Source organism: Hippocampus bargibanti, linkage group LG14 (assembly GCF_051943395.1).
Source record: "Hippocampus bargibanti isolate YZ-2025 linkage group LG14, ASM5194339v1, whole genome shotgun sequence".
Taxonomy (NCBI): Eukaryota; Metazoa; Chordata; class Actinopteri; order Syngnathiformes; family Syngnathidae; genus Hippocampus; species Hippocampus bargibanti.
The window spans coordinates 14,291,682-14,318,213 of record NC_142747.1 but is presented as its reverse complement, the minus strand read 5'-3'; the positions used below and the strand labels follow the sequence as shown (position 1 = coordinate 14,318,213).

Sequence of the window (26,532 nt, the reverse complement as noted above, 5' to 3'; positions counted from 1 at the left end):
AGAACTGAATTAATTTTCTCATAGGTCTCACTTGAACCACGTTCAAAACGAGTGCATCCTTCTTTGAACAGCAAAATAGGAGGCCATGTAAGAAGGGTTTGGTGAGAAAAATATCGAAAAATAGTGCTACATACTCAAGAGCAAATTATTTCGAGGAATAGCAAGGAAGATCAGAGATGTCTTAATATCGAGGGTAAACTATTCAGAACACTGATGGATCTAGTTTCTTACGACACATGAAAACATTGTCAGAATTACATAACTTTACAATCAGGATCATTTTTTTATTTCTTTTTTGGGGCGCAGGTTCTGTCAGTTTTATTACCGTTGGTAAAAATAATTTCAATATTTGTGCAAAAACCATTTTGGCTACTGTGCATCTGTTTTCCATTTCCTAATCTTGCCAAACTTCTCAGCTGTTTCAACACTGTTTTAGGCTGTGTCTCCTGTTGTTTCTTTCCCTGTATTTTGGTGGGTGTCGTTTGCTTTGTTTTGCAGTCAAATGCACTTCATTGTTATTTGACCAATGATCACAGAGACCGCAGACATTTCGTAAGCAAGGCAAACGCAGAGCAACAAACAAATAAATTGGACCAGTCTAGTTGGAAAGACCATATGAGTACAGAGACTGCAAATGCATGTCAAGAGGTCATGTTTTTGTCTTTCAGTGTCGGTAGACAGCTGGATCTAAAATCCAATTTAATTAGATCCCATCACTTAGTGTGCATTTTATCGTATTTGTGTTGTTGTCCTGTTTCTTTCCCCTCGTGAGCGTCTCTGTTCTCATTACCATCTTCATTAGATCATTAAAGTCATTATGAGGAAACGTAACATTGGAGCTCTATTGTCTGTGAGGCAGACAATTCACTGTTAATGCGGAAGTGGCACAAATCTCCGCTCGAAAATGGGGGATGTGGTGATGTTGCTCCAATATTGGTGCCTCGGTGGGAAATGAAGATGATTTTCACAATATGATGACACATTAATATGCAAGGCTGCACGTAATGATTTTAATGTGGTTTCAATTGAGTACCAGATGGTGTTATTTGGTGCTCATTTTTTCCACCCCCGACTCAACAAACTCATATTTGAACTTAGATTTACAGCACGTCTGGGCAAAGTGAGGCCTGCAGGCCATACCCAGGCCATCCACATTGTGCAGCCTTGATGAAGTGAAATTAAAATGTCAAGGATATTCTGCTTTTATTTTGATGTGCACACTCACCTAAAGTGAAAGTGAACGCACCGATTTGTCTTCAGTGTTGCCAACTGAAAGATTTTATTTGATCATTCTCCAAACTAAGAGGAAGGGAATATATCACAAAGGCCATTTAAAAAAATGGTAATGTTGGTCTACTATCCGCCTCTTTCTTCCTCCGCCGATCGCTCTATTTCTCGCTTTCGCTCGCTCTCTTGATCGCTCACTCTCGCTGACTCTCTGGAACTTATTACACACCTAAGGGTTTTCATAAACGGGCCATTCAAATGCCCAGTACGTCTGTGAATGGGACACAGTGTCACTAAGGAGAAAGAGTTGATGGTTGCTCGTGAGTCATGAGGACTGAAATGTGTACTTTCTCACTACTCTGTTTCTGTTGTATAATGGTAAGTACTTGAACGGTTCGACAATATAGATGTTGACCTTTCACCTGCTCTATACACTGGGAAACAAGACTCCCTCACCCTAATCGTAAAAAAAAAAAAACATATTAAATGTATGTTTTTTTCTCCATATGTTTTTCTCTCCGCATTGAAAAAGGACTTCCCTTTAACTCAGTCATTGCCATTCAGGGATTTATTCAGGAATGGAAAATATGATGTAGAGCACCATTCCTGAATTTATTTGGGTTTAGTTTTTTTCTTGTTTAGGTGCCGATAAAGCGCCGGCCATGGCCTCTGGCAATGTTTTCCCTTCCACAAGGGGGCATCATTTCCCCCTTTTCCATGTTAGAGCTTTCTTCCAGCTTCAGCTGTTCTTAAATCGCTATACAAACTAAACCTTTTTGCATGTATTTCATTGTATTTTGGACAGCCGCCCCCGTTTCAAGCTCATATAACTCCAGACCCATATTATTTAGGAATTACTTCTTTTTTTCTGATGAAAAAAGGGAGTCTTAGGTTTCTTACGCTGCATTGGATGTTTATGTAGTCTTAAAAACGCAATAATTTGTGGGTCCTGGAATTCGAGTGACAATGACAAAAATTCTGGCACTGGAGTGGACATGTTTTTGCACGTCTGGCAGTGAATGAGTTAAAGGCCACTGTAATGCTTTATACATGCTGCATCCGCACTGCAGGCAGTGTCATGTACAAATGACCTTGTGGTATCAGTCATCAAAAAAAGGCCATGACAATTACCCACCAGCACCACCCGTTATTTAATTTAGGGCAAGTAAGTGGTGTCACAGTACCATTTCCTTGTGCTACCTTTTCTGATGCCTGCAGTCACGATGAGGTTCAGTAGATTTATCAGGACATTTATTTCAGTTATTTCAGATGTGTTTGGTCGTGCAATGGGAAATGGGGAAAATCTATGAGCCAGTGGAAATTTGACCAGGAAAATGCTTTCATCTGCCACTGAAAAACTCGGATGTTTGATCTGAATTTTTGTGTTTACCACCGTGCGGTTCCCAGGGAAATATATCTCATTTTACGCTTTGCGTCTTGTCTTTTCTTTACTTTTATCATCATGATGAGGTCATCTTTGTAAAATATTAATGTTGGTGCTTCTCTTCTCTCCTACAGGTGTCCCAAGAAAGCAAACCGGTAAGAATCTTAGATGCTGAAATGCAAAAGTCCTCTTTGCTTAAACTAAACAACCCCTCCTTCACCCCCACCCAGCTAGTGCGGAAGCATACGCACACACAACACGGACAAAGGAGTCCCTCTTCTAAGTGTGGTCCATCACTGCCTTTCACTGTGAGCAGAACAGTGGCCTTTCACATTTGGGGCCGGCATAGGCGGCAACAACCATACATGGCGTGCCGAGGTCCAAGCTAGTGCGTGGCCTTGTGGCAACTCTTCTTAGGAAAAGTCCTTTCTCTGGCCTTGCTCAGCAGAGCGCCACCACATCCTCTCGGCTGTCACGTTTTTCAGCATGAGATGTTCGCTGTGACTCATCCGCATTATTGTCAGTGCTGAAGTGAATAATTGCTGCTTGTGCGTGGCAGATTCAATCTTAAACCCTCTCTTATATCCCGTCGAGCTTGCTGAATCTGCATTGCACATGATTTTCAATCATTTTTTGATCACCTATGTATAAAGTGAAACCTCTATGATTTAAGGCGCACTCTGTTCTGCAGTGCTGATTGATCTTCATTTGGATTTGGATTTTGAATAATCAAATTATAAACTATTATGGCATATCACAAACCATATCAAATTGTCTTTTGTGGAAAAATGCACACCCCTTGGACCTCCACATGTGAGGGAATCCCCCAAATTCTTTCCCCGCCCAAGATTCCCAACTTGTTTTCATTTTATGATCCTCTTTTTTCCTTGACTCTCAACTCACCTTGATTATACAGTGCTTTTTACAACAGCTGTAACAATTACTTTAGCTGTGAATCATTCAACGTTGTCACTCTTTTATGGTCAGGCCCGGACGGGGGTTCCCTGGTTTTCCCCCGCTACAACGAAATAATCCAATATATAGCTTTATAGATTGTGATACATTTTCCTGGTTCCATTTTAATGATTTTCTCTTTTGTTTTTATTTTAGAACCAGCAGCATTCTCAACAAAGACCACCCCCCGGACAAGAAACCTAAAAGTGACAAAAGCTCACTTCCCTCTAATGAGTTTGACCCGACAGGTAATGTCCTACGCACAGGCAAACTATTTTTCTTTCCTTGCAAAATATATTCTGCCCTTTTTCCCCACATTTCATTGCTTCATCTAACTTTGTTCATAACTGTGTGTCCCATCTATTTCGCACTGTGTTGTTCCATAAAACAAATGTTATTACAAATGTAAGATAATGACAGTTTGCAGAAGGCAGCTGAGATACTGAAAGGTTGCATTTATGTCCAGAATGCTTCATGTTGTCTGAAAACTTTGACCAATGTGGTCTGATCTTATCTGCTCTTTGGCTGAATGTGTTTTGAAAATAGTCTATCCCTTCCTAATTGATCAAATCGAACACTGTTAGATGGTTACTGGAACGTTTACATTCTTTTATCGATGCAGCTTCTTGGATTGTTTCATACTTGTGTGGCCGTTGCTATTTTATACCAGGGGTGTGCAACTGTGGGACGTGAGTTTGGGTGGCCTCAATGCACATTTAAAAACGCGGACAATGCCTCGAAACCAATTATGCACAGCATATTGCTCTTTTTTGGGTTGAGAAAGATTGTTTTTAAAATGGTTTAATTTGGTAACACCCTCTGTGGTTTTAGTCAGCCATCTGGGCGCTGCAACTCAAGCTTCTGTAATCAAAACATCTAAAAAAGGAAACCTCTTCACTGCATGATGGATTATCCCTGTATGATGCAACAGCACATGAATAGATTGAGTTCTCTGGAAGTTTCAAACACTCTCCACTTGATTATGTGCCTGTCGGCGGTGCCTCACACATTCTCAAAGCCACATTTTAGTCAGACAGTTGAAAATGCAGTTGCTACAGAGAGGCAGGAATATAAAACCCTATCCGATTATATAAATGAAATTTAAAATATGTTATAAAGTGATTATTAATACATGTGTGTGACAAAAAGGACTATGTGCCAAATGACACATGTACTATCTAATGCAATGTGAAGACAATCTTATCTGCCTGTGATCTTGGAACGGACAGACAAGGGTGAAGTCCAAAAAAGTATTAAACATAAACAATCTTGACATCTATTTAACTCTCCATGTGTGTGTATTTTGCTTATTTAATTGCCCAACGAGGACAATGCAATACTACAGTAAATTATTAAATTCAATCTTTGGGTATCCACACCATTGTGAAGTGTCCGTTTATTTTGATTTTTTTCCAATCATTTTTATTTCCTTCTCTTATTGTTTTTCTCCCTCATGATTTTCTATTTCGTGTCTTTCCTTTCTTTTGTGTTGGTTTGTGTTCTTCGTGCGTGCGTGGGCGTGCTTGTGTGTGTGCGTGTGTGTGTGTGTGTGTGTTTTTGTTTGTGCATGCACGCGCATGCGCGTCCCCGACCGCCATGCTGTCTGCATGGTTGGGGGCTGTGAGCAGAAGCTCTGGTGGTGCAGAAGAGTGGCAGCAGCAGTGTGCTAGCAGAGGGGAAGCCTGAGTCCTGTGGTAAGGTTGCTCTTTCTGGGATGATTGGTGTGACATTTGCACACATTTTAACATTTTCACAGAACATGCTGGTGTGAAAATGCTTTTAGATGAAGACGATAACTCGAACTGGATTATTTGCAAGACACACAGCGACACCTCGAAATTAGAATGCACAATGACGCTGTAAGAAGGCAACAGAAAATTGCAGAAAAACTTGAATCGCCATCAGCATACCACACGACTTAGAAGACCTCAAAGGATAAACTGCATATTTGTCCTTTTCCTTTCCTTTTAAATTTGGGGAGGAAATTTAGTTTTTGGTTTTGTGTTTGCCCCAAACATTGCGTGATCCTGGCCACCCTCTTTCAAATCAGCTCCATCCTTGGTTCAACAAATCACTCAATACTTCCCCTACAATGAAATGATTAATATAATATAATCAGTACTATAATTGTTTCAGTTTTTCGTGTCTACTGAAAAAAATGCTCAGTCCATTATTTTAGGAAGGTTACGCCAGCCGATGATGATGCGGCGGTAACTTGAGAGTTGAGCGCTTGTAACTCCGGAGAGGAGTCAGTCTGGTGAAGATGAAACAGTTGAACACATTAGAGTCTACTACAACTTGAATTACGCCCTGCTTATTCATCAACAACATTGGGAATTTTCCCATTTGAAACTGGAACGTGCACCACAAAGCGAGCCATTTTTATCTTCCTGGGAGACGACTTGCACTTTGTGGCTCCATGTTTTCCATTGCGGCTGTTATTCTTCATCAAAAAGTGTTCGATTTGAGGATGTACCACCATTGAATCACTCAAATAATTTGTTTACAAAAAAGTCAGAGCAAAATAGCGGTGATCATTTTTTTCCATCTGCTAATGTTGGCATCATTTCAAAGGTGCCACAAACAGATCAATTCTAGGTTCTGAATAATGCATTATTATAGATGGATTAGCCTGTTCATTTGTCACATTAGCACTCCCACTTGCCAGAATTTGTATTTTTTTTATAGCTTGACCCATAACATAACCGTTAAGATTGGAACACATGCGTAAGATCAGCATCTAGAGGTAAATTCACACCAGCTAGTTTGCCCATTTGGCTTAATCACTTTGACACCTCAGCTTTGTACTTTCTCCTCCCTCCTTTTGCCCGCTCAGCCCTGTCTAGAGCTGTGTCGCAGACCGACACAGCTCCTCATTTCGCCAGGGGCTTTTTTGCTTCCCTAAACCTCTCTACATCCATTAGCTCCCATTCCTTCCACTCAACAAAACCCCCAACCCACCACTGCCCTTATTGATCGATTCAACTTTGGTTGATGCGACAATGGTTAGGAAATCTCAGCTGCAAAAATAAATGAGTTCAAAGGTCAGGTTTTACACCCTAGGTCACTTTTGAATAGTCAATTTTCCTAGGTAATGGTAAATGGGCTGTCACGTAGATTAGTGTGTTTCTAACTTTGGTAATCAAAGCACTTTACACTGTTTCCTCATTTGCCTACTGATGACCTTATTAGGGATAAATGGGGTTTTAGTACCTTGCTTTTAAGAACACTTCAATATAGTCGCAGCGGCCGGGGGATTGAACCTACAACCTCTGGGTTGGGAGATGAATACTCTACCATGGATCCATGACAAAGTTATATGTTCAAACATTGCTTTTTCTTTTGGTGTTGATCCTCTGTCAAGTTCTAAGATTGTCTCATTTTTCTGTGCGTTCTTCCCTGTCAGTCCAGTTCACTATCAGATGTTAGATAAGCGCTCATCTTAAAAACCGAGGAAGAATTGTTTCCCCTTTAAAACTGTGAGAAAACAAGGTGGAATGGTCTGGATCAGAAGATCACTTTGAGACATCTTCCAAACAACAAATGTACTGTCCTGTCTTTATGTTTAACCAGGGTGCTGTATATAATAATGAGTTACAATGCCAACTAGCATCTGAACCCAATGTCATCCACATCATGATTCATTGCTGCTTATGCGAAACAGATTAGAGAGTAAAAAGGATGAGCATTTAAAATGTGTGGCAAATGTGAAACGAGACATTTATGACATTCCATTCACATATTTTTAAACATCTTTTCTTCTTCTCCCTATATCATGTCTTTGTCTCACTTGCAGGTCTGGTCCAGCGATGTGTCATCATTCAGAAAGATGAAAACGGCTTTGGGCTCACAGTCAGTGGTGACAATCCGGTGTTTGTGCAGCTCGTCAAAGAAGGTAGCACATGACTTGACAATTGTCATTATTTTGAAACAATAACTGCCGCTGGGAAGTCGCCTCCGCCTCCACTGACGGCCTTGAGGCGCCGTAGAAGCCGCGGGCTGTCTGTTTGTCTGAGTAGTTACATATGAGCAGCATTATCAGATGCAGTCTTTCAAACAGAGGACTTGGACTGGATTTGTGCTCTTTCAGTGTGTTGCTGAGAGCGAACGGCGATGTGTATTATTAGGTCAGACAGAGAAACCTGTCATCGCTTTCTCTTTGTTTGGGCGCTTTTGCTTTTTGAATGAACACTTAAAGAGGCTCACACAGTTCAATCTGTAAGTCTGGGACTTGTATAGACTAGTTGACTAGTCAATAAAGGCCTCGTTGAGCTTCCTTCTTCAACTTGGCGGCATCCCTTACTGCCGGTGTTCACCAGAGGGTTTGGGGGTGTATGCTACAAGACACACCGACCACAATAATGCCCACAATCCCGGTCGTCCGCCTCAAGAATAGAATAGCTGAACACGGTCCACTCGGAACCCCACTCCGGAATGTGGGAAAAGCACAACAAACCCAACAATAGAGAGCATGGGGGGGCGTTACTCTCAATGACGACCTTCCAGGTCTCACTGTAGTTGCTCACGTGAGCATTTAATGTCCCAGCAGAACAACGGAATCCCGTTGCAGGAGCGATATATTGGACAATATTTCCTGTTGTATAAGGCGCACCGGAATATAAGGCACACCTTCAATGAATAAAAAAAGTTCCAAATATAATACAGTAAAGTCTCGTTATATCGATATTCAAGGGAGTCCGAAAAAATATCGATATAACCGGGACTATCGATATATCCGACCCTGTTTGCATGTAATTTTCTCCGTGCGTGCATAGAAATAGTATCGATATAACTGGGACTATCGATATATCCGATATCGATATAACGAGACTTTACTGTATATAAATATATAAAAGTTTTCCCGAATATAAGGCACACCATATTATAAGGTGCTACATTAGAGGCTGGGGTTACGGACTACTTCTACAGGGGGAAATGGAATCAGTAACTGCTGACAGCAGTTGCAAGACCTGTTGTGGCTCGATATTACTTCACATATAAGGCGCAGGGTCATCTTTTGAAGAAAATCAGGGCTTTTGGGTGCGCCTTAGACACCGGAAAATATGGTACTCCAAAAAAGGTGGATACTCTCAGCTGCTCTTGTTGTTGTTGAGCACGAAGAATCATATCTTTATCGTCTCAGAGAGCAGGGTGGGCTTCCCCGGTCGAAATATTACTGTAATAACCATATACAAGTCGCATCGGCTTTCAAGACAGTCTTTAAGCTTTTAAGAAAACGGACAGCTTCTCGGTGCACCTTTTAGTGTGGAAAATACGGTATGGCCGATCTTTTGTCAGTGAAAATAGATAACCACAAAGCACTTAAAAAATATATATATTATCGTCCAACTTCATTGCTGTTTCAAGTAACATATTTTCCGTTGTATTAGGTGCACCCAAAAGCCTTGATTTTCTTCAAAATATGACCCTGCGCCTTATACGCAGATGTGCCTTATATCAGTGTTTGAAATAGCGTCTGCCCAGTGGCCCGGACCGTACAACTTTTACGTTGCGTGTACAACTTTCAAAACGTCACAGCCCGGGTGGCCGACAACTTCTTCAAGAAAAAAAACAAAAAAATTTTCTCCCCCCAATCAAACGTTTGTTTTATTCAATAAAGCAAAGGCTACAAACAAACCACGACAAGCCACGTGGACTCCTCTTTCTAAGCGGCTTTCAAAACTCTCAAGTACACTTTTCAGTCATGGTGTGGTCCAAAGCACGAAACAGGCTTCTGATCGGCTGCCGGTGCCGAGTATGCAAATTGCCACGTTGTTTCAAGTTGTGAAAAATGGGGCAGGCAACTTTTCAAAGTTGTCTGCCCGGGTGTCAGATAACTTTTTGTCATGAGTTTCAGACACTGCTTATATGTGAAGTAATATTGATCCACAACAGGTTTCAGCAGCCACGACTCCATTTCCCCTGTAGAAGAAGTTGTGCGTAACCCCAGCCTCTACATTCGCCCCTTACTTATGTGGTGTGCCTTATCGTTGAAAAAAAATGATATATTTATATCTTATATTTGGAAAACTGTTTTCATTCATTGAAGGTGCGCCTTATATATTGAAATAGTTTGAAAATACACCATTCAATGGGGGTGCGCCTTATGCTCCGGTGCGCCATATACATCGGAAAATACGGTATACCAATTTGACCTCAATTTGACTTAAATCAATAAGTGCCAATTTAAAAACAAATCTGAAGTTGTGCAACCACCATTATACTGATCACCACAGTGCAAACAGAAGTATTGTTCATTCGAAAAGTGATGCAAATCAATGTGCCTTCATTTGAGGCTTTGTTTGCTAGTACTTAGCTGTCTCATGGGAGTCAGCAGAAGCAAAACTGTTTCAGCTTGACGGGAGTCATAATAAACCTGTCTCTTTCAGTCTTTGAATCCTTTGCCGATGGTAGAACTGGGAAACAGGTCCTTTTCAAAACATAACCAGTGTTGTGATACTCAAATTGCCGCTTTGATCTGCCAGCATAGTTTTCTTAATGTCAAGCCACCTCGTCTATATTTCCATTTGTTTAATGCTTTGATTGCTGTGTTTTTGTCAGATGGCGCTGCAATGCGGGCAGGCGTTCAGACCGGAGACAGGATCATCAAGGTAGTGTTTTTATCTGCAACACTTTTTCCCTCCTTCACTATGTGAAGCCAATTGTCTTCTTGCCAAATGTCTGAACGGACTTGATTCTGCCACCTACTGGGGAGTCATTGCAGATTTGAATGATTTGTTTTGAAAACTGCATGCCTGTTTCCAACGTAATGCTGATGGTGTGTTTTAGGTTAACGGAACCCTTGTTACACATTCAAACCACATTGAAGTGGTAAAGCTTATCAAGTGTAAGTTTTTTTAAAAACAAAATGAAGCCAGCATTTATGCTCACTGTTGTCTTGAAACAGTAATATTTGAATTCAACTGAATTTATTCTGATTTTAGCGGGCTCCTATGTGGCCCTCACAGTACTGGGTCGCCCTCCAGGGCTTGCCCAGATCCCCCTTTCTGAAGCCGAGTCTGAAATGCTGGGCGTTACTATTTCCTCCCCAAACTCGCCTGCAGCAGAACGCCCGTACAGTCCTCATGACCGCCTCACCTCCACACCTCAATGGGTACTTAATCTCATTAATTCCTCCACATGCTTCAAGGAGATATGAAATAAGAGAATTCTAAAAGTGTGTGTTCTTTGAACTGTACATCCTATGCTGCCCAGGTGATGAAGGACGAGTACAGCCGTAACCCCAAACTACTGAAAGACAACCAGGAAGCTAAAACACACATTCCACAGCTGCAGGGTCAGCTCTTCAAGACCACCGGCGCAACACAGGTAGGACATATCACACCTGCAAACAAACCTCAAGGTATTAATGGACTTACAACTTATCAGCAACATCTGGAAGATCTTTGTATGAATCACTGTAGAGCATTTTGACGCCTGACAAGAATTAATCCTCATCTTTTTTGAGGATTAGGTTACTGTGGAAAGCCTCTCTGTTATGTCCGCAGCATCTTTACCATACTACCTAATGTTATCCCCAGGGTTGATTTCTATCTTGAATGTCTATTGTCGCATTAAAAAAAAAACATAGTTTCTCATGCTGGTCAGGTCCTTTTATGCAGGTGTTACTACAAACAATGAATCCAACCGAACCGAAACCCGCTTATTAAGGTGGCCTCGCTGCACTTCCAAACGGACTTGGTGTGATTCGTTGCAGGTCTTAATACAAACAGCTTACCATCGCCATACGAGTGACTTTTTGGTCTCAACAAGCCACTGCAGCCTGGCATCATGGGAAATATGAGCCCACAGTAAATGTTGATTAGACCTGATCCTTTGTCTTTTGTTTAGCTGCACCACTGCCAGCATTTATGGGTCAAACCACACGCCGCTGCTGCATGTTACTGCACCTATTCAGCGACGCTTTTCCAATGCATTGTATGAGCCGAAAATTATTTTGCACCTCTAATGACAACAGAAAGATGTTGTTTCCCTGCATTTCTGGGTTTTTGACATTATTGTCCAATGCAAGCATAGATCGTTTGTGTTGCAAAAATTACCATGTGAATGTGGATCACATATAAAAACAAAATCAGGTCCAAATGTCTTTTCTGGTGAAAATACATCCATACATGCGTATGTCTTGTGGTCTACATGGTTGTGTTTGTGCAATCTCATTAAATATTAAGCACCACCCTTTTCTGTTGCGTTTTTGAAGATGTTTCGATGTGTATCCTGTGTGATGTGTTTTATATATTCGCAAACAAATGTCTCTGTGGATGTGTAGGAGGCTGCTCCGGGTGGAGATGCAGATGATGGTAGCATGTTTGAGACGGAGCACACTCTCGCAGCGGGAGACCAAAGTGCTGACTTGTCCTGGAGCAGCAGCACACCTGTAAGTTACTGAGTACACACACAAAAAAATGTGTTTCTTCACTCTTGATTTCACTGCCTCAATATATGTCCTTCACTATAAATACATAAGGAAATATCGGATTCATTGCAAATTTCCCCAAGGCTGTCTGATTTTTTTTTTCTGATTGCAAGTGTAAGGTTGTGTTCCTCTCTACCTTCAGATTCCTGGATTTGGACTCGTCTCGCCAGAGAGTTTTTGCCAGTTGTCTGGCCCAAGTCCAAAGAGCACACCCAGGAACAGCTTCAATTCCTGCCACTCCCCGGGGACGGATGATGCCACTGATTTGGTACTTTTTCATCTGATCCCCGCCACTTCTCTGAGCTTCAGTGTGATTGTTTGACACCTTTTACTACAATATATTCTCCACCAGCACATATTTTTTTAAAAGAAAGCACTAAATCTACAATGTAAAACTGTGTTGCCACTCCCCAGGACTCGTTTTCTCCAACCACCGTCAGCTGCCCCTCCTCTCGTCTCATCTCACATATTATTGGAGCTGAGGATGATTATTTTGATTCTGACCCTGAGCAGGTATTGTACTATATTTACATTCATCACTTTTTTTTAATGTTACCATCCAACAAATATATGCTATTGCAGCGTATTACTCTGTGATGGGTAAAGAGTGATCGTTCGTTCCTGCTTCATCACTCTTCAGGGTGTTAGAAGTGGGATGGTGAGATCAAAGAAGCCAGGTGTTGAACAGAATACATTATTTTAATCTTGTAGACAGCAGGGACATGGTGAGGTCGGTTGAGTAGAGACAGAGAGGAAAAGAGAAAGATAGACGCACTGGGAGAGCATTTATATAAGACGGACAGGATGTGATGTATTAGGATGTGACGTCTTGTAAAGGCAGGCAGGATATGACGTATCAGGAAGTCCAAGAAAAACAAAACGATGCAAAAATATGTTTAAAGATGTTCATATAGCGAATTACCCCAACACTCTGTGTCTGTTTTAACATCACTCTCCCTTTCGATGGCAGACAAATGGCCAGTGTAACCGCTTTACCAGCATTGAGCAGCTCAAATCTCGGCCCGCCCACCTTGCAGCGTTCATGCATCACGTCATCTCTCAATTCGATCCTGCCCCGGTGGTATGTCCATTAAACATATTTTGTTTATATTCAGTCCGAGATCTTTGTTTGTGTTTTTCATTCTTCTTTGTTTTTTGTTTTTGTTTTTGTTTTTTTTGTTTTTGCATCCTTAGCTGTGCTACCTCTATGCCGACTTGTACAAGCAAACCAACTCCAAAGAGACCAGACGGGTTTTTATGGACCTCCATACCTTCTTCATTGATCGGGGAGCAGTAAGCACATAATTATTTTCTTTGCACTGAAACCACATAGTAAATAATGACATTGTTTGACCTTTGTTATCACTTTGGGTATTTAACAGTTATCCTTCTAATTTCAGCACTTGAAAGTGCCAGTTCCAGAATCCATTTCTGCCGATCTTGGTCAGTTTTTCTCCCTTGTTTCTGTTAATATTCTAGAAATGGTGCTCTTTATTTGCTCTTTTAGCTTGAAGTACTTCAGCTGTTTTAATACAGGACGACACTAAGTCATCTGAAGTGCTTTTGATCTACCGCGATTTACACTTCCCACCAAAGTGTTTGTAAATAAAAAAGCTATCAGGCATTAATCTTTTATTAAATTTGTTTTTACTTCAATTTCCTCTTATGTGCATACATCACAATATGCCATTTAGGCCTTCAAAAAATGTGATTTATTTTTTTCAGATCGGCGGCGGACTGAATTGATCCCTGAGGAAATAAACAGACAACATGTTCAAGCACTGCAGGATTCTTTGCTCCCTGACATTCAGAAGAACCTTGAGGATTTCAGGTAGAATTGGTTCAGATATTGATGTATTTTGCAAAGATTTTTTTGGTGATTGACCCACCTACATGTTTCTACATGTAGACAAAAGCGCAGTATGGGCCTAACTGTTGCTGAAGTAGAGTTGGGCAGGCTGGACCAAGAACGTGTGAGGGATCGTGTCACCCTCGAGCGTGAACGCTCTTATGCTGAGAACATCATAACCAAGATAGAGGACATACTGTAAGTAAAGCAATCGACATAGCAACAATAAAAACCCTGAATAAACCTGGTCATAAATATGGGTGTAAACTTAATGGAGCACTCAAAAATATTTGTCTTTGTAGGGTTACCGCTCAGACAACAGAGGAGGAGAAGTGGTAAGCTGATTGCCATTTTTGGACCACGCACTTGCATCTATTGCATGCAACAGCATAGCTTATAAATTGACCTATGATTTTATTTTCAACATAAGAGAAACCACTAGTGTTCTGAACAAAAAGAAAAATATGAAAGAGGAAATTGAACAGGCAACAGATCCGATGCGTTTTCCATAAAATAATTAAAAAATGTAAATGATTGAAAATGTCCACGGTCCACCATATGTTGGAAGCACTTGCCAGATGGTATGTTGTGGCATATGGTGTAATCTTGGCTCAAGATTGCAGGATCATGGATAAACTGGGTTTACTTTTTTTTCTTCTTCAGCACTACAATGCAATATGTCATTTATACATACATGAAGCACCTTGGTGTGAGGGTTAAGGAACCCCGCAGCCTGGAGTCAAAACGGGTCAGGATCAACTTTCTCCCTAAAATTAAGGTATTCTCTCAACCTACAGTATATTTAACAGCACTCTTTTTTTTTACATTGACGTTTTTTTCGCCGTATGAATTCCTTGTTAATAGAAAAGCATCAAGACAGAAAAAGACGGTGAAGAGAAGGTGAAAAAGCCCAGGTTTCCAAGTATCCTCGGACCTCAGCGCCGACCGAGTCGTATTGAAGCAGCATCAGGTGAGATATAAAGGATCACATGTTCACTTCAAGAAGCCTTTTGAGATTCTGACTCCCTTGATCATTGCACACAGTGGGCAAAGCCCTTGACAGTCGGCCCAAGCCACAGAAGCAATTGTCTCAGCCTAGTCTTGGGGCCAGCGAACAAATAGATGGGGGTCGTTTAAGAAGCAGCCAATCCAGTGAGGGCTCTGATCTCACACATCCTACATCGCTGAACACCTCATCTCCTAACAGCACCAACTACAGCTCTGACGCTGGCCGAGACACAGACTCAGGTAAGATACCGTAACAGTGAAATGTAATGTTTTTTTTTTAATCTTTTTTTTTTTTTTACTCTCAGGTGGTACCCCAACTTCAGGCCCCACCCGGCTGAGTGACGGTCTTCAATCTGACCCCCTCGATGGATTGCCATACCCTGCATCGCACTTTGACCTTTACAGCCTGGACCAACTCCAAGAGGACGACAGAGAAACTGACAGGTTCCTGAACATTAAAAAACAGTGTGATTTAGCTTTTAACACTTAGATTTGCAGTTGATCATGTATCTATGCTCTATTTCTGCTTCAAAGCGTTTCTCAGATCATTTTAATCTTTGTTATGGCTGTGAGCTGATAGTAGGAAAGGGTGTGTAAAGAAAATGGAAGAATGTCCAAAATTGGAGGTTGATTTCACTTTTTTTTGGAAACTGCAGCGTCTACTTTAAAGCAGAACCCACAAACACGCTGCCACAACACATCTATGAAGATATATTTAATGTAGCCCACCTAGTTGACGAAATATGTTTTGTTGGAATTAATTATGATTTCTCCTGCATGAGTTGCTAGATCCCTGCTGAATGATCACCCCCCTCTCTGTTCATGTTGTAGAACACACGAGGGAACACCGAAGGCCATCAGAAGGTGAGGTTATGTGTCTTAGTGTTGACAACCACAATCTAGAAGGACTACAATGAATGTCTCGTTTTATTCTCCCTGCAAGGCTCGAGGGATTAGGTCCTACCGATATCCAGAGCGAGGACGACCAGGGAACAGACTCGGAACATGACCCCCTCAACTGGCAACAGCTGGTGGGACGTGAGGTTCTAGCAGGCCTCAGGCCTCTTGAAATCAAGAGACAGGAAGTTATCAATGGTGAGGATGTAGTATTATAAAGACGCTAAGTCACTTAATCACAAAAAAAAACAATAATCTTAAAGTTTGGAGGATAAAAAAAAACATTGGAAATAGGGTTTGTGTTTTTTTTCCTATTTATCTGTCATCCCCGAATACTGCAACCCTCCTGACATGCTCCAGGAAGGATGAAGTTAAATGACTGTTTTATCTAAATCACTTTATGTCTATTTTCTTGGGATTTCCAGAGCTTTTTTACACGGAGCGTGCACACGTGCGGATGCTGAGAGTTTTGGATCACGTCTTCTACCAGAAGCTTTCAAAAGATGCTATTCTGCCTCCTGTCGACATCAAAAACATCTTTGCCAACTTGGAGGAAATTCTACAGCTACATGGTGCTCGCACACACAGACACATGCACGCAAACACACACGAAACACTTGCACGCACTCTAACTCACCGCTTCTGCTTTTCAATTCAGTTTCCATTATGGACCAAATGGCTGCAGTTCGGAAGCGAAACGAGTCGTCAGTCATTGATCAGATAGGAGACGACTTGCTGTCCTGGGTGAGTACTGAAATTGCATTATGTTTTTGCATTATAAAAAGAGTGATAGGGTGAAATTGCTTTACGGTAATAGAAAACAAGTGATTTTTTTTCACTCTGGCGTGGGCATTTTGACAGGTAGAGTACTCTGGAACACAATTATTGGATTTGTTTTCTTTTGTTGTTAAATATTTTAACAATGCATATGGGGGAAAAATAATGGTAGTTCACTTCTCAATGAGTGCTTGTGTTAAACGATGACCCACATTTGGCTGACTTAAGCACATCGCCAAATGAGCGCTAAATGCAATGTAGCTTACCCTCATGTCTAAAATGTCTGTACAGAGCATAAGTAGGCTAAACGCTCCCTCCCGAGGGCCTATTCTTCATTTAAGATGTCACTGGAACTTACGCCTGGCCCCCTTCGGAGAATTTCTCCTCAATGTGGTGTTTACACACAATCACCATGGCGACTACCCCTGACTCACATTAACCAAGCCACTGTCTGTACATATTTACCCCTTCGCATCTCGGTGCGGGGACTTACAGTTCAGTGGTGGAGAGGAGGAGAAGATCAAGCAAGCCGTGGGCACGTTCTGCAGTAATCAGCCTTTTGCTTTGGAGATCATCAAGACCAAGCAGAAGAAAGACTCGCGTTTCATTTCATTCATCCAGGTAATAAGCTGACGTGATTCGTTCACTGTAAACATACAGGAGGCTTTCGGTATGAATGCTCTCAATTATTCATAGACCATTTGCATTTAGTGGACTAAAATGGACCCGGTGTGCTTCTTAGGAGGCGCAAAGTAACCAATTGTGCAGACGACTGCAGCTAAAGGACATTATTCCTATCGAGATGCTGAGGTTCACCAAGTACCCGCTGCTGCTGGACAACATCTCCAAGTACACAGGTCAATCATATTTTCTTTCAATGTTTCAGGATGACACTGTAGAGAAGCACCAATGCGTCGATTACCGGTAGTCACATGGATTGGTCGGATTGGTAGTGACATGGATTGGTCCGGAGTCGATCACGAGGGGTGTAGGGGAACATGATTTTTTTTTGTATTAATACACACTGCACCCTAACCAATCAATCAATTTTCACTTTCACGAAAAAGGTATTTAAATAAATTTGCTTAAATTAAAAAGCTAGTCACCTTTAATTTAAAATCTGCGTCCCCGAAGTTAGCGGTCAGCAGTTATAATTATTATTATTATTATTGTTATTATTATTGTTATTTTTTATTATTATTGTTATTTTTTATTATTATTATTATTATCCTCATTGATACTTTGTGTGCGATTCACCTATGGCACTTGCAAAGAATGGAAATTTGGAGCGCCATGGGAAGCATTTTAATGTACGTCAGCTCATAACACGAGGCAAAATTGCAACCGATGCACCCGTGTTACCTCTTGTTGGCAGTGATTTCCATTTCATAAAAATATTCTATCGAGGTTTTTTTTCTGATTTGGCTGTTGCTCATCATTGCATGCATGTGCATGGGTGCACACAAGAGGGTGTGCCTTCACGGCTCGATCGCGGGAGGTCTGTTGCTGTAAAAGTTAAAAAGGGTTGGGCGCCCTTGCTGTAAAACATATTCTTTTGAAAAACAATCATGTTCTAGGTGGCACCCATAATTTTGGAAGATTAAAATTTAATAGTTCACGAGCAGCGGGGAGCAATTTAACAAATGTCACACCTATTATTTCGTGCTGTCATCTCACTCCTCCCCATTTGCATTGCCATATAGGCCTCCCACTAACAAAGCACCACAGATAAAATACAGACAGCCGTTTTATTTCCACTCTGCTAATAGAAGGGTGTATAAGTTTGCCAGAGAGGATGTTATTTCACCCCAAATGTAATATTATTTTTCAGACGATGCAGTGGAGAAGGACAAGGTGAAGCAGGCAGCCGACTGCTGTCGAAAGATCCTCAATCATGTCAACCAGGCTGTAAAAGAATCCGAAGACAAGCAGGTGTTTTTTTCTGCAGTTGTCAGACATTTTCTTTCAGCTTGTGGCACTTCTCTTATAAGGAAAAAAAACTTACTATGTCCCCCTTGCAGAGGTTAGAGGACTATCAGAGAAGACTGGACCTATCTTCTTTGAAGCAGACGGACAACCCGATGATCCTGGAGCTTAAGGTGACATGACCATAAGAGCCAATTTTCAATTTTCCCTTGATAGCCTTTATCTGGGTCCGGAAGTCAAAATTAACTCCTTGCTATAAGACTGGAGAATATGATTCACCTTTGCCAAGAAAAAAAACACGCCCAATCTAATTTAATTATAACTGGAGGGAGTCCAGGAAACACCTTCTTAACATATCGCCACCTTATCAAAACCGCACTACTTCGGCTGTCACTGCTGGTAAAACTCAAGCCATTCAACGCTTTTGTTTTGGTTTGCTGCAAAGTTTGAATTGGACCAGTCAACACTTCACAATAGCATGGAAATGGGTTACCGCTTTTACCCAGATTTAAAAGTGGATGTGTCTATTTGCAGACATCATCTTTTGGACATCTATTCATCTATAGGTCAATATTTGCAGAAATACATTATATACTCTTTTAGCATAATTGAATTGGATTGGATTTGTCTTTAATAGTCTCGCAGTGGAGACATTTACATTTCACAGCAGCAAAGTTATGATGAATATCATGATACATTTGAAAAGCTTTCTTGATTTAGTATTATTTACCGTATATTGCCTGGTGTAAATACTTTCAGTTAGTTCACAGAAAGCCTTTCAAACAATTGAAGCAAAATAAGTGGTGCTTTATGCATACTACAAATATTATTTATCCGATATTTCTATTGTGTTTCTTGATCAGAACCTGGATCTAACCAAGAAAACAATGGTGCACGAAGGACCACTGTCATGGAAAGTAAACAAAGACAAGACCATTGGTTTGTTCTTCCAAAAATGATAAAAACGCACACTTTGTCCATCCGGCTGACCTAATCTGTTTGCCTGTGTCCCTTCAGAGTTATACACTCTCTTGTTGGAGGACATTCTAGTCTTGCTCCAGAAACAAGATGAACGTCTCATCCTCAAGTGTCACAGCAAGAACTTGGCGGGAACCGCTGACACCAAGCACATTTTTAGCCCGATCATCAAGCTCAACACTGTGCTGGTGCGCTCCGTGGCTACAGGTTTGCTCGCCGGCTACCTCTCCCATTATAATATGACGACGCTTTATTCACATTGCTTTTCTTCATTTCTCCTGTCAGACAACAAGTCCTTTTTCGTGCTCTCCATGTCTGATAATGGTGCACAGATCTACGAGCTAATGGCATCCACTGTTTCGGATCAGAGAACGTATGATTACACTGTTTCATCAACCATTTTTTTACTTAGTTCTTGACCACATGTGTATTACCACCCCCTGCGGGACTGCGGTTGAATATTATACACTTTATAAAAAATAGGCTTAGATTGTATTTAATATTTTAAACAACTGGTCTTATTGTTTCTTGTTGATGTGTTTTTCTCTTTTAATCCACCAGGTGGCAGAATTTGATCACGCAAAGAGCCGAAGCCATGAAAGTCAAACCCCACAGCGTCATCCCTTTACCTCAGACAGAGTATGTTTTGTTCTTTATCTGAAATCATTCATTCCCAGCCATTCGCAATCGTCACAACCTTAGTGTGCCAGCAGTTTAATCGCCATTTGACTTGTTTCAAGAGCAACAGAATGTTCTTCATGAAATAGACTTGCGTCATAGAAAAACGTTTTATACAAGTCATACCTTTTGCCCAAATTTCAGAGAAACATTGCTTTTTATGTGTACAAACTTATCAATCAAAACAGTGACTTGAAACTGGACTTATTTGCTTGACTTTGTAACGCCTCGTGTATATCTATTTGCTGTCTACTAGTTATCTGGCTGGCTAACTGGTTATCTAGCTAGCTCGGTATTAACTACCTAGCTACCGTTCTATCTATTTGAATTGTTCCGAGTGAACGCTGCCAAGTGTGTATGCCATATTGCTCACCCACAGAAAAAAACGTATCCTGTGACTGTAAAGGGACCTGGAGAGTTTTGAAAGGCGCTTATAAATGAAATGTATTATTATTATAATTATAAAAAAACATGTTTCATCCTCCATATTTCATACATCAGTGTTTTCACTTTTTTCTCATTTATCACACATCCTGTTTCACATTCATCTGGTAAGTTTCCTAACATATATTGTGGCCGTTTTTGTTTGCCAGTGGGGAGCGAGATGGTGTGGAGATCATCACAGATGGCGTCTCGAGATTGAGTAAAGACCCAGATCGTACATCCACTGGCAGCACTCAGTCCACAGGTAACAGGGGCCGATACTCTTTTCACAGCATCACGACTCTTTTGGCCAAATCTTTTCACTGATTCACTTTTCAGATAAAGAGAGCAGTCCGGCTGTGAGGCGTGTGGCTCCAAGCCCTCTTCCTACTAACAATCCTTTTGAGGCGGGTAATGAAGAGGAGGAGGATGGTTTTGTGGATCCGGAGCTCTCTTACCGAGGGACCGAAGATGCCAGCATAGATTCCTTTCATGTGTTTCCCTCTAGAGCAGATGAAGCACTGAAAACATGTAAGCACACCCAAAAAAAAGTGTTTTCGTTTACACCAATTGTGATCACATTTTACAGTGTGGTTGATTCACACTGTATCATACTAAGAACTGTTTTTAATAGACGCTCCCCTACTTGGGAACATTCGAATTATGAACGGTACATACAAACACTTTTGTAGTAACATATGTAGTATTCTCTCCAGTCTGTCCAAGGATGCTTTCTTGTTACTCATCCAGTTATGAATATGATTCAAATAGTTCTAAAGAGGAAAGCATACGTGTTTGCAATCGATTAAAGAATTTATTCCGGTCATTTTGATGCATCTGGAGAGAAATGTGGTGACAAACTCTTTAGATGGCGACAAAGCTTCGTGGAAATTGTCTCCTGGGACGTTTTGTAAGAGAACATCAAATACGCTGTAGAAGTCTTGGCGCAACACACAACGATTCACCATCGCATTATTTATGTGTTTTCCTTCTAATTTCGCCATCAACACGAAGTTTTCAGACCAAACAAAGTACCGCAAAATGCACTGAGGTGATGCAAGGTACAGTAAAGTCTCGTTATATCGATATTCAAGGGAGTCCGAAAAAATATCGATATAACCGGGACTATCGATATATCCGACCCTGTTTGCATGTAATTTTCCCCGTGCGTGCATAGAAATAGTATCGATATAACCGGGACTATCGATATATCCGATATCGATATAACGAGACTTTACTGTATGTCATTTCTCTGTTAGGGGCGTCCCTTCAGTGACGTAGGGCGAGAACTCGTCACCAACTCAAAAACAAGACTTCCTGAATATTCAGCGCGAGTCTTAAAACGTAAAATATAGCTATGAAATCTTTGTAAAATATGCTCAGTAGAAGTCATTTGAAGCGATTTTACAAATTATGGACACAACTTGTCCGGAGACGTCAGTTGTCCTGTAAACATACTTATATAAGCCTTAAATATACATTCCATACAAAATATAGCACCGAATCAATCACAATCAGAAAGCCTTTAATAGTCCCACAATGGGGAAATTTGCAGTCCACAGCAGCAATTTGAAAGGGGATAGGGGTGGGGGGTAAAAGGATAAAAAAACAGGATATTGTAAGCATAATAAAAATGTCAGAAGACTGAGTGTGTACTGTATCTGTGCAAAAATGTTTCATAAAAACTACAGTGCAAGTATCAAAGAAAAAGCATATTGATATATGTAGCTGTTTTGTATCAACATAAGGGGGCTGTGCTATTTAGAGTTCTAGAGTCCGGGTATTTTATTTGACTTAGTGATTATTAAGAAGCCTGACAGCAGTCGGTAGCAACGTATTTTGTTTGTAAGTTGGGGAGCATCTGAACATGTCAAAAGGATCATGAATCGTTGATGCATCGATCAAACCATACCAGTAATTTATTATCTGCTGCATCCTATTTTTGTAATCTTAGCAAAATAAACATAGGAATCTAATTAATATTTTGGATATAATATGGAAGCAACCGGAAGAAGACCAAATGGCATGACTTTGCTTTTGGAGGTTACACGCAATGTGATATTGATTTGCTAAAATGACTCTTTTTCTTGGCAGTGTCAGCGTTGAAGCAGGTGTTGGTGACACAGCTCATGTCGCAGGAGGCTGTAGAGCGAACCAAGCGCTCCACAGGAGCTCGCCTCCTCAGAACTACCTCGCTGAGGACACCCATAGAGAAACGCGTGATGGTCCATAATGGCGCGGAGAGGAACACCTCCCAGACTGAGGACCCCACGCAGGACCTGGGCTCCGGCGACACGGGCTTCTTTGATTCCCCAGAAGATTATGGTAAGTGTAAGCGCTAGCCATGATGGCGGTGAACTTCACAACAGGGAACAGTTTAGTGAAATGTTCTTTTTAAAGTTAAATTGATCGTGAAGCTTGTTTGGAGAGGGGGGTGAGGGGTTGTTTTTGTCACGAGCATGGTACCGACACGAATAAACCACTTATGCGAGGGCACCATTGTGCTTTGATTCCTTTTCAGCTGGATTTTTAGTCCTGGAAGGATACGGCGGGCCTGGGGAAAGCAATACCGATGATGACATGTCGCCTGCCGGGAAGCAGCTGAGCGCGTCTCAAGGCTGCGCCGCTGATTCAGGCATCAATCTGAGATTCTCTTCGGCGTCGCACGCCGGGAGCCTCTCATCTTTTAGCAGACAAGTCCTGTCTCACCTGCGAAACCTTCAGGCCAACCTCAATCATCTGAAGGTAATCAATTTATTACCAAACAATCAAGTATATTTATATCGGCCCATCTCACCAGTCATCTTTTTTTGCAGGAGGTTGAAGCCAAATACAATAATCTTCGTCAGAGGCAGGAGAGATCGAACACACACTCGGATGGAAACAAAGGTAGCTTGACTGGGGCCAAAAATAATTTAAATTTACCTATTTAGGCCCAGCGTGTTGAACGTGAACACAGATAAATGAATGTATCAAAATAAAATCAAAACAGTGTATCAAATAGGTTCAAATAAAGTACAGTGATACTTCAGCTTACAAGCTTAATTGGTTCCCAGAAAGTGCGTGTAAGGCGAAAATTTCGTCTTCCAAACATTTATTTCCCATAAGAAACCATTAAAATGAGAACAATCCGTTCCCAGGTCCCCATAAAACATAATTTTCTATTAAATAAGCCTTAAAACTACACAAAATATACCTAATTGCACGTACAATAAATGTGCTATTGTATTCTAATTACAGAAATAAACTGTACTGTATAATAAAGTTGTTTTATTTACCTTTGCGATGGTCGTTTATGTAGTTGCCTCGTGCTGATATCCGAGTGAAGTTGCCGTGCTTTCTCTGCGATAATACCCTCATTGACACTGTCCCCTACTAGCTGCTTTTCGTTAATCCAAATCAACAGAAGCTTTTCAACCTCTTGTATTGTCTGTATTGTCACACACTGTATTGTCACACGGTCCCATAGTAGCAAAAGTATCCTCGTTAACAAACCACGTCCGCACTCAAAGAAAAGGGGTGACGAAAACGAAAACTAGTCTGCAAGCCACTGTGGCGCATTTCGACCGTGTGGTTTGGTGTTCTCCCGCCGAAAACTAGTCCGCCAGCCACCGTGGCGCTCCGTGTGCTTTGGTGTGTCCGCCGAAAACTGGTTCGTCAGCCAAGACTATATGCTCGCAAATTTAATGTTTGTGAGGTGAAAAGGTCATGAGCTAAAGTGTTCGTAAGCTGAGGTATCTCTGTATATAATTACCAATCATATAAATATATATAATTAACAATAATTAATGTGTCAAGAAACAACATTAATGCATTTGAAAATGAATTCATCTGTTCATATGAACACGCTCAATGTAAATGGGTTAATAGTAGCTCCTAACAAATCAACATAAACACACTTACAGACTCAAGTGAATGCCAAAGCAACATTTTAACCAATCAGAAGCTTTGAAAAAAATATTTGTCAAAAAAAGAACAAAAATACTGACTGGTTGATTAGAAAGAAAATGTTTTTTAAAATTGCTTTGTCTTACCAGAAACATGAAATTAGCTCACGTAAGGCAAATATATATATAGATAGATTTATATAAGGTTACTTGTAAAATGGCTGCTTTCTAACAATATGATTAAAAATAATAATACTAATATGAAATTCAAACCTGTAAAATATTTTTGTGGTTCCCAACTGTCCCAGACCCCCCCAGCCCCCCAGCCCCCCCCCCAAAAAAAAAAAAAACTAGAAAATGATTGACCATGATCAGAAACATACAGGGGACCACGAGGGAGCAATACCAAATGTTATGATTCACAATAAATTAAATAAGCAATTATTTCAAGAGATAAACAAATAAAATTGAGTACGCTTGGGTGAGTGCATTTATTGGCTGAGGCTGTGCCTGTGAAATCTTAAAAAATCTTAATATTTTTTTTAAATTGCATTATTTCTGACAACTCATAAAATAAGATTTTTTTAAAGAAATAAATAACAAAAATAAATAACATTTACAATACATCAATTATTAACCAATTATTTCATACAAAATAAATCCAATAATAGAACTGTTTGGCCTCCTCTGCCAATTGATACTCTTAATATTTTAAATGTATTTTCCTCCATTGTTTGTTTGCAATGTTTGTGTTGATATATTCAGTCATACAGCTTTTGTCTCTTTGCTCACTGTGTTCCCAGAAAAGAGATAGTGGATGTCTCAGCTGCACCTTCTGCCCAAAGAGTTGTAGTTCTGCGACCAACTTTGTGTATGTGTGTGTGTCCTGGACTTGGTGGAACTTTGATAAGCTTGTCCTCTCACTGCTGAGCCCCTTCCACCTCCCACACCCTCACCTTTCCTCTCCCCCGCCTTTGTTCTTTTTGTTGCTACAAAGAGCAAAGGACTGGGCGGAGTCACCCCTCCATCAGCACAAGGCAATCATCCATATTTCCACCTTATGCCCCCCCCCCCCCCTGCAAGAAAGAGAACTAACACCAAAATGTACAAAGACATGTGGGTTTTATATACAGCACATATATATATGGTATATATATACATAGGTTTATGTATATATATATTTAGATATATGAAACACGAACCAAGAAAAGGAAAAATTTAAAGTAATGTATTAAGATTGTTTTTCATCCCAAGATGTATTTATTTTCTTTTTGGTTGGTTCTTTTTTATTTTTAAGAAAAAAAGGTGTTTTCCTGCATTGTGTGCATGCTGTTGCTACTTTGCCTGCATCTTCTTTCTTTCTTTTTCTTTTATTTCCCTCTCTCTTCTTTTTCTTTTTTCTTTCCTTTTTTTCATTCTTTCTTTCACACAGGGTTGGTGTGAGTGTGAGCGAGACTCTCGCCGCTTGCAGTGTAGTCCCACTGAAAGAGGCCCATGTATAGTCCCTACTCTGATTTTACACAACTTCCTGTATGGTGTTGAACTAGAATGAAGAGTCGTCAAGGCTCTGATCTGGTCCTGTTGCCTTTCTTCCTCCACTTCCTTCCCGCTTATGGATGTGCTCCTCTTCTTCCTCCCGCTCCTTTCCTTCCCAGTATGTGTTCTTCTTGCTCGTTCTGCCTGCGGGTGTCGGCCCGCCTACTCAAGGAGGGGCCACTACTCTTTCCCTAACTGCCTGCTATCTGTCTCCCCTAATTCTGTCATGAAGTTCAACATGTACTGTACCGCCATCATGTTGGAAGGTTATGCATATCTTTAATAAATAAATGATGCCATGACCCATTCGAAAAGGAAATGACCATGTTTACAATGCACGTCTTGTAGAACATCTGTGGACAACCAGTTCTGTGTTTATAGTCACATAAATTTTGTTTTGAGATTTCACTGCGAGCACTGTATGTTTTTGGAAACATAAATTACATGATATCACGATGTGAGTGTGTTCAAGCCAAAAGGGGAAAAAACAAAACATTGCAATGCAAAATATAACCGCATTACAGCAGTGACGTTTACATCCCGAGCAAGTCATATTTACAGAAGAACATGACGA

General features: G+C 40.8%; 1 protein-coding gene across 2 annotated transcripts in view; it reads left to right on the top strand.

Annotated features, from left to right (window-relative positions):
• Window positions 1-26,264, top strand: part of arhgef12a (Rho guanine nucleotide exchange factor 12a) — a 38,970-nt gene extending 12,706 nt beyond the window's left edge. Inside the window, exons 2-40 of one of the 2 annotated variants that reach the window (XM_089013039.1) lie at window positions 2,746-2,766; window positions 3,722-3,813; window positions 5,194-5,259; window positions 7,362-7,460; window positions 10,127-10,176; window positions 10,355-10,412; window positions 10,510-10,679; window positions 10,781-10,894; window positions 11,853-11,960; window positions 12,142-12,267; window positions 12,414-12,512; window positions 12,970-13,080; window positions 13,194-13,292; window positions 13,400-13,442; window positions 13,725-13,830; window positions 13,909-14,046; window positions 14,151-14,183; window positions 14,512-14,626; window positions 14,713-14,818; window positions 14,893-15,096; window positions 15,162-15,300; window positions 15,688-15,720; window positions 15,800-15,951; window positions 16,179-16,325; window positions 16,412-16,497; window positions 17,026-17,151; window positions 17,273-17,387; window positions 18,362-18,462; window positions 18,552-18,629; window positions 19,320-19,395; window positions 19,474-19,641; window positions 19,720-19,807; window positions 19,996-20,073; window positions 20,706-20,800; window positions 20,875-21,066; window positions 22,630-22,860; window positions 23,057-23,280; window positions 23,352-23,424; window positions 25,226-26,264. In XM_089013039.1, coding sequence (XP_088869165.1) covers window positions 2,746-2,766; window positions 3,722-3,813; window positions 5,194-5,259; window positions 7,362-7,460; window positions 10,127-10,176; window positions 10,355-10,412; window positions 10,510-10,679; window positions 10,781-10,894; window positions 11,853-11,960; window positions 12,142-12,267; window positions 12,414-12,512; window positions 12,970-13,080; window positions 13,194-13,292; window positions 13,400-13,442; window positions 13,725-13,830; window positions 13,909-14,046; window positions 14,151-14,183; window positions 14,512-14,626; window positions 14,713-14,818; window positions 14,893-15,096; window positions 15,162-15,300; window positions 15,688-15,720; window positions 15,800-15,951; window positions 16,179-16,325; window positions 16,412-16,497; window positions 17,026-17,151; window positions 17,273-17,387; window positions 18,362-18,462; window positions 18,552-18,629; window positions 19,320-19,395; window positions 19,474-19,641; window positions 19,720-19,807; window positions 19,996-20,073; window positions 20,706-20,800; window positions 20,875-21,066; window positions 22,630-22,860; window positions 23,057-23,280; window positions 23,352-23,424; window positions 25,226-25,236 — 4,171 coding nt within the window. In that variant the 3' untranslated portion in view covers window positions 25,237-26,264. The remainder of the gene's footprint in view (window positions 1-2,745; window positions 2,767-3,721; window positions 3,814-5,193; window positions 5,260-7,361; window positions 7,461-10,126; window positions 10,177-10,354; window positions 10,413-10,509; window positions 10,680-10,780; window positions 10,895-11,852; window positions 11,961-12,141; window positions 12,268-12,413; window positions 12,513-12,969; window positions 13,081-13,193; window positions 13,293-13,399; window positions 13,443-13,724; window positions 13,831-13,908; window positions 14,047-14,150; window positions 14,184-14,511; window positions 14,627-14,712; window positions 14,819-14,892; window positions 15,097-15,161; window positions 15,301-15,687; window positions 15,721-15,799; window positions 15,952-16,178; window positions 16,326-16,411; window positions 16,498-17,025; window positions 17,152-17,272; window positions 17,388-18,361; window positions 18,463-18,551; window positions 18,630-19,319; window positions 19,396-19,473; window positions 19,642-19,719; window positions 19,808-19,995; window positions 20,074-20,705; window positions 20,801-20,874; window positions 21,067-22,629; window positions 22,861-23,056; window positions 23,281-23,351; window positions 23,425-25,225) is intronic. The other variant, XM_089013040.1, reaches the window with a different exon arrangement.
• Window positions 26,265-26,532: the final 268 nt, after the last annotated feature.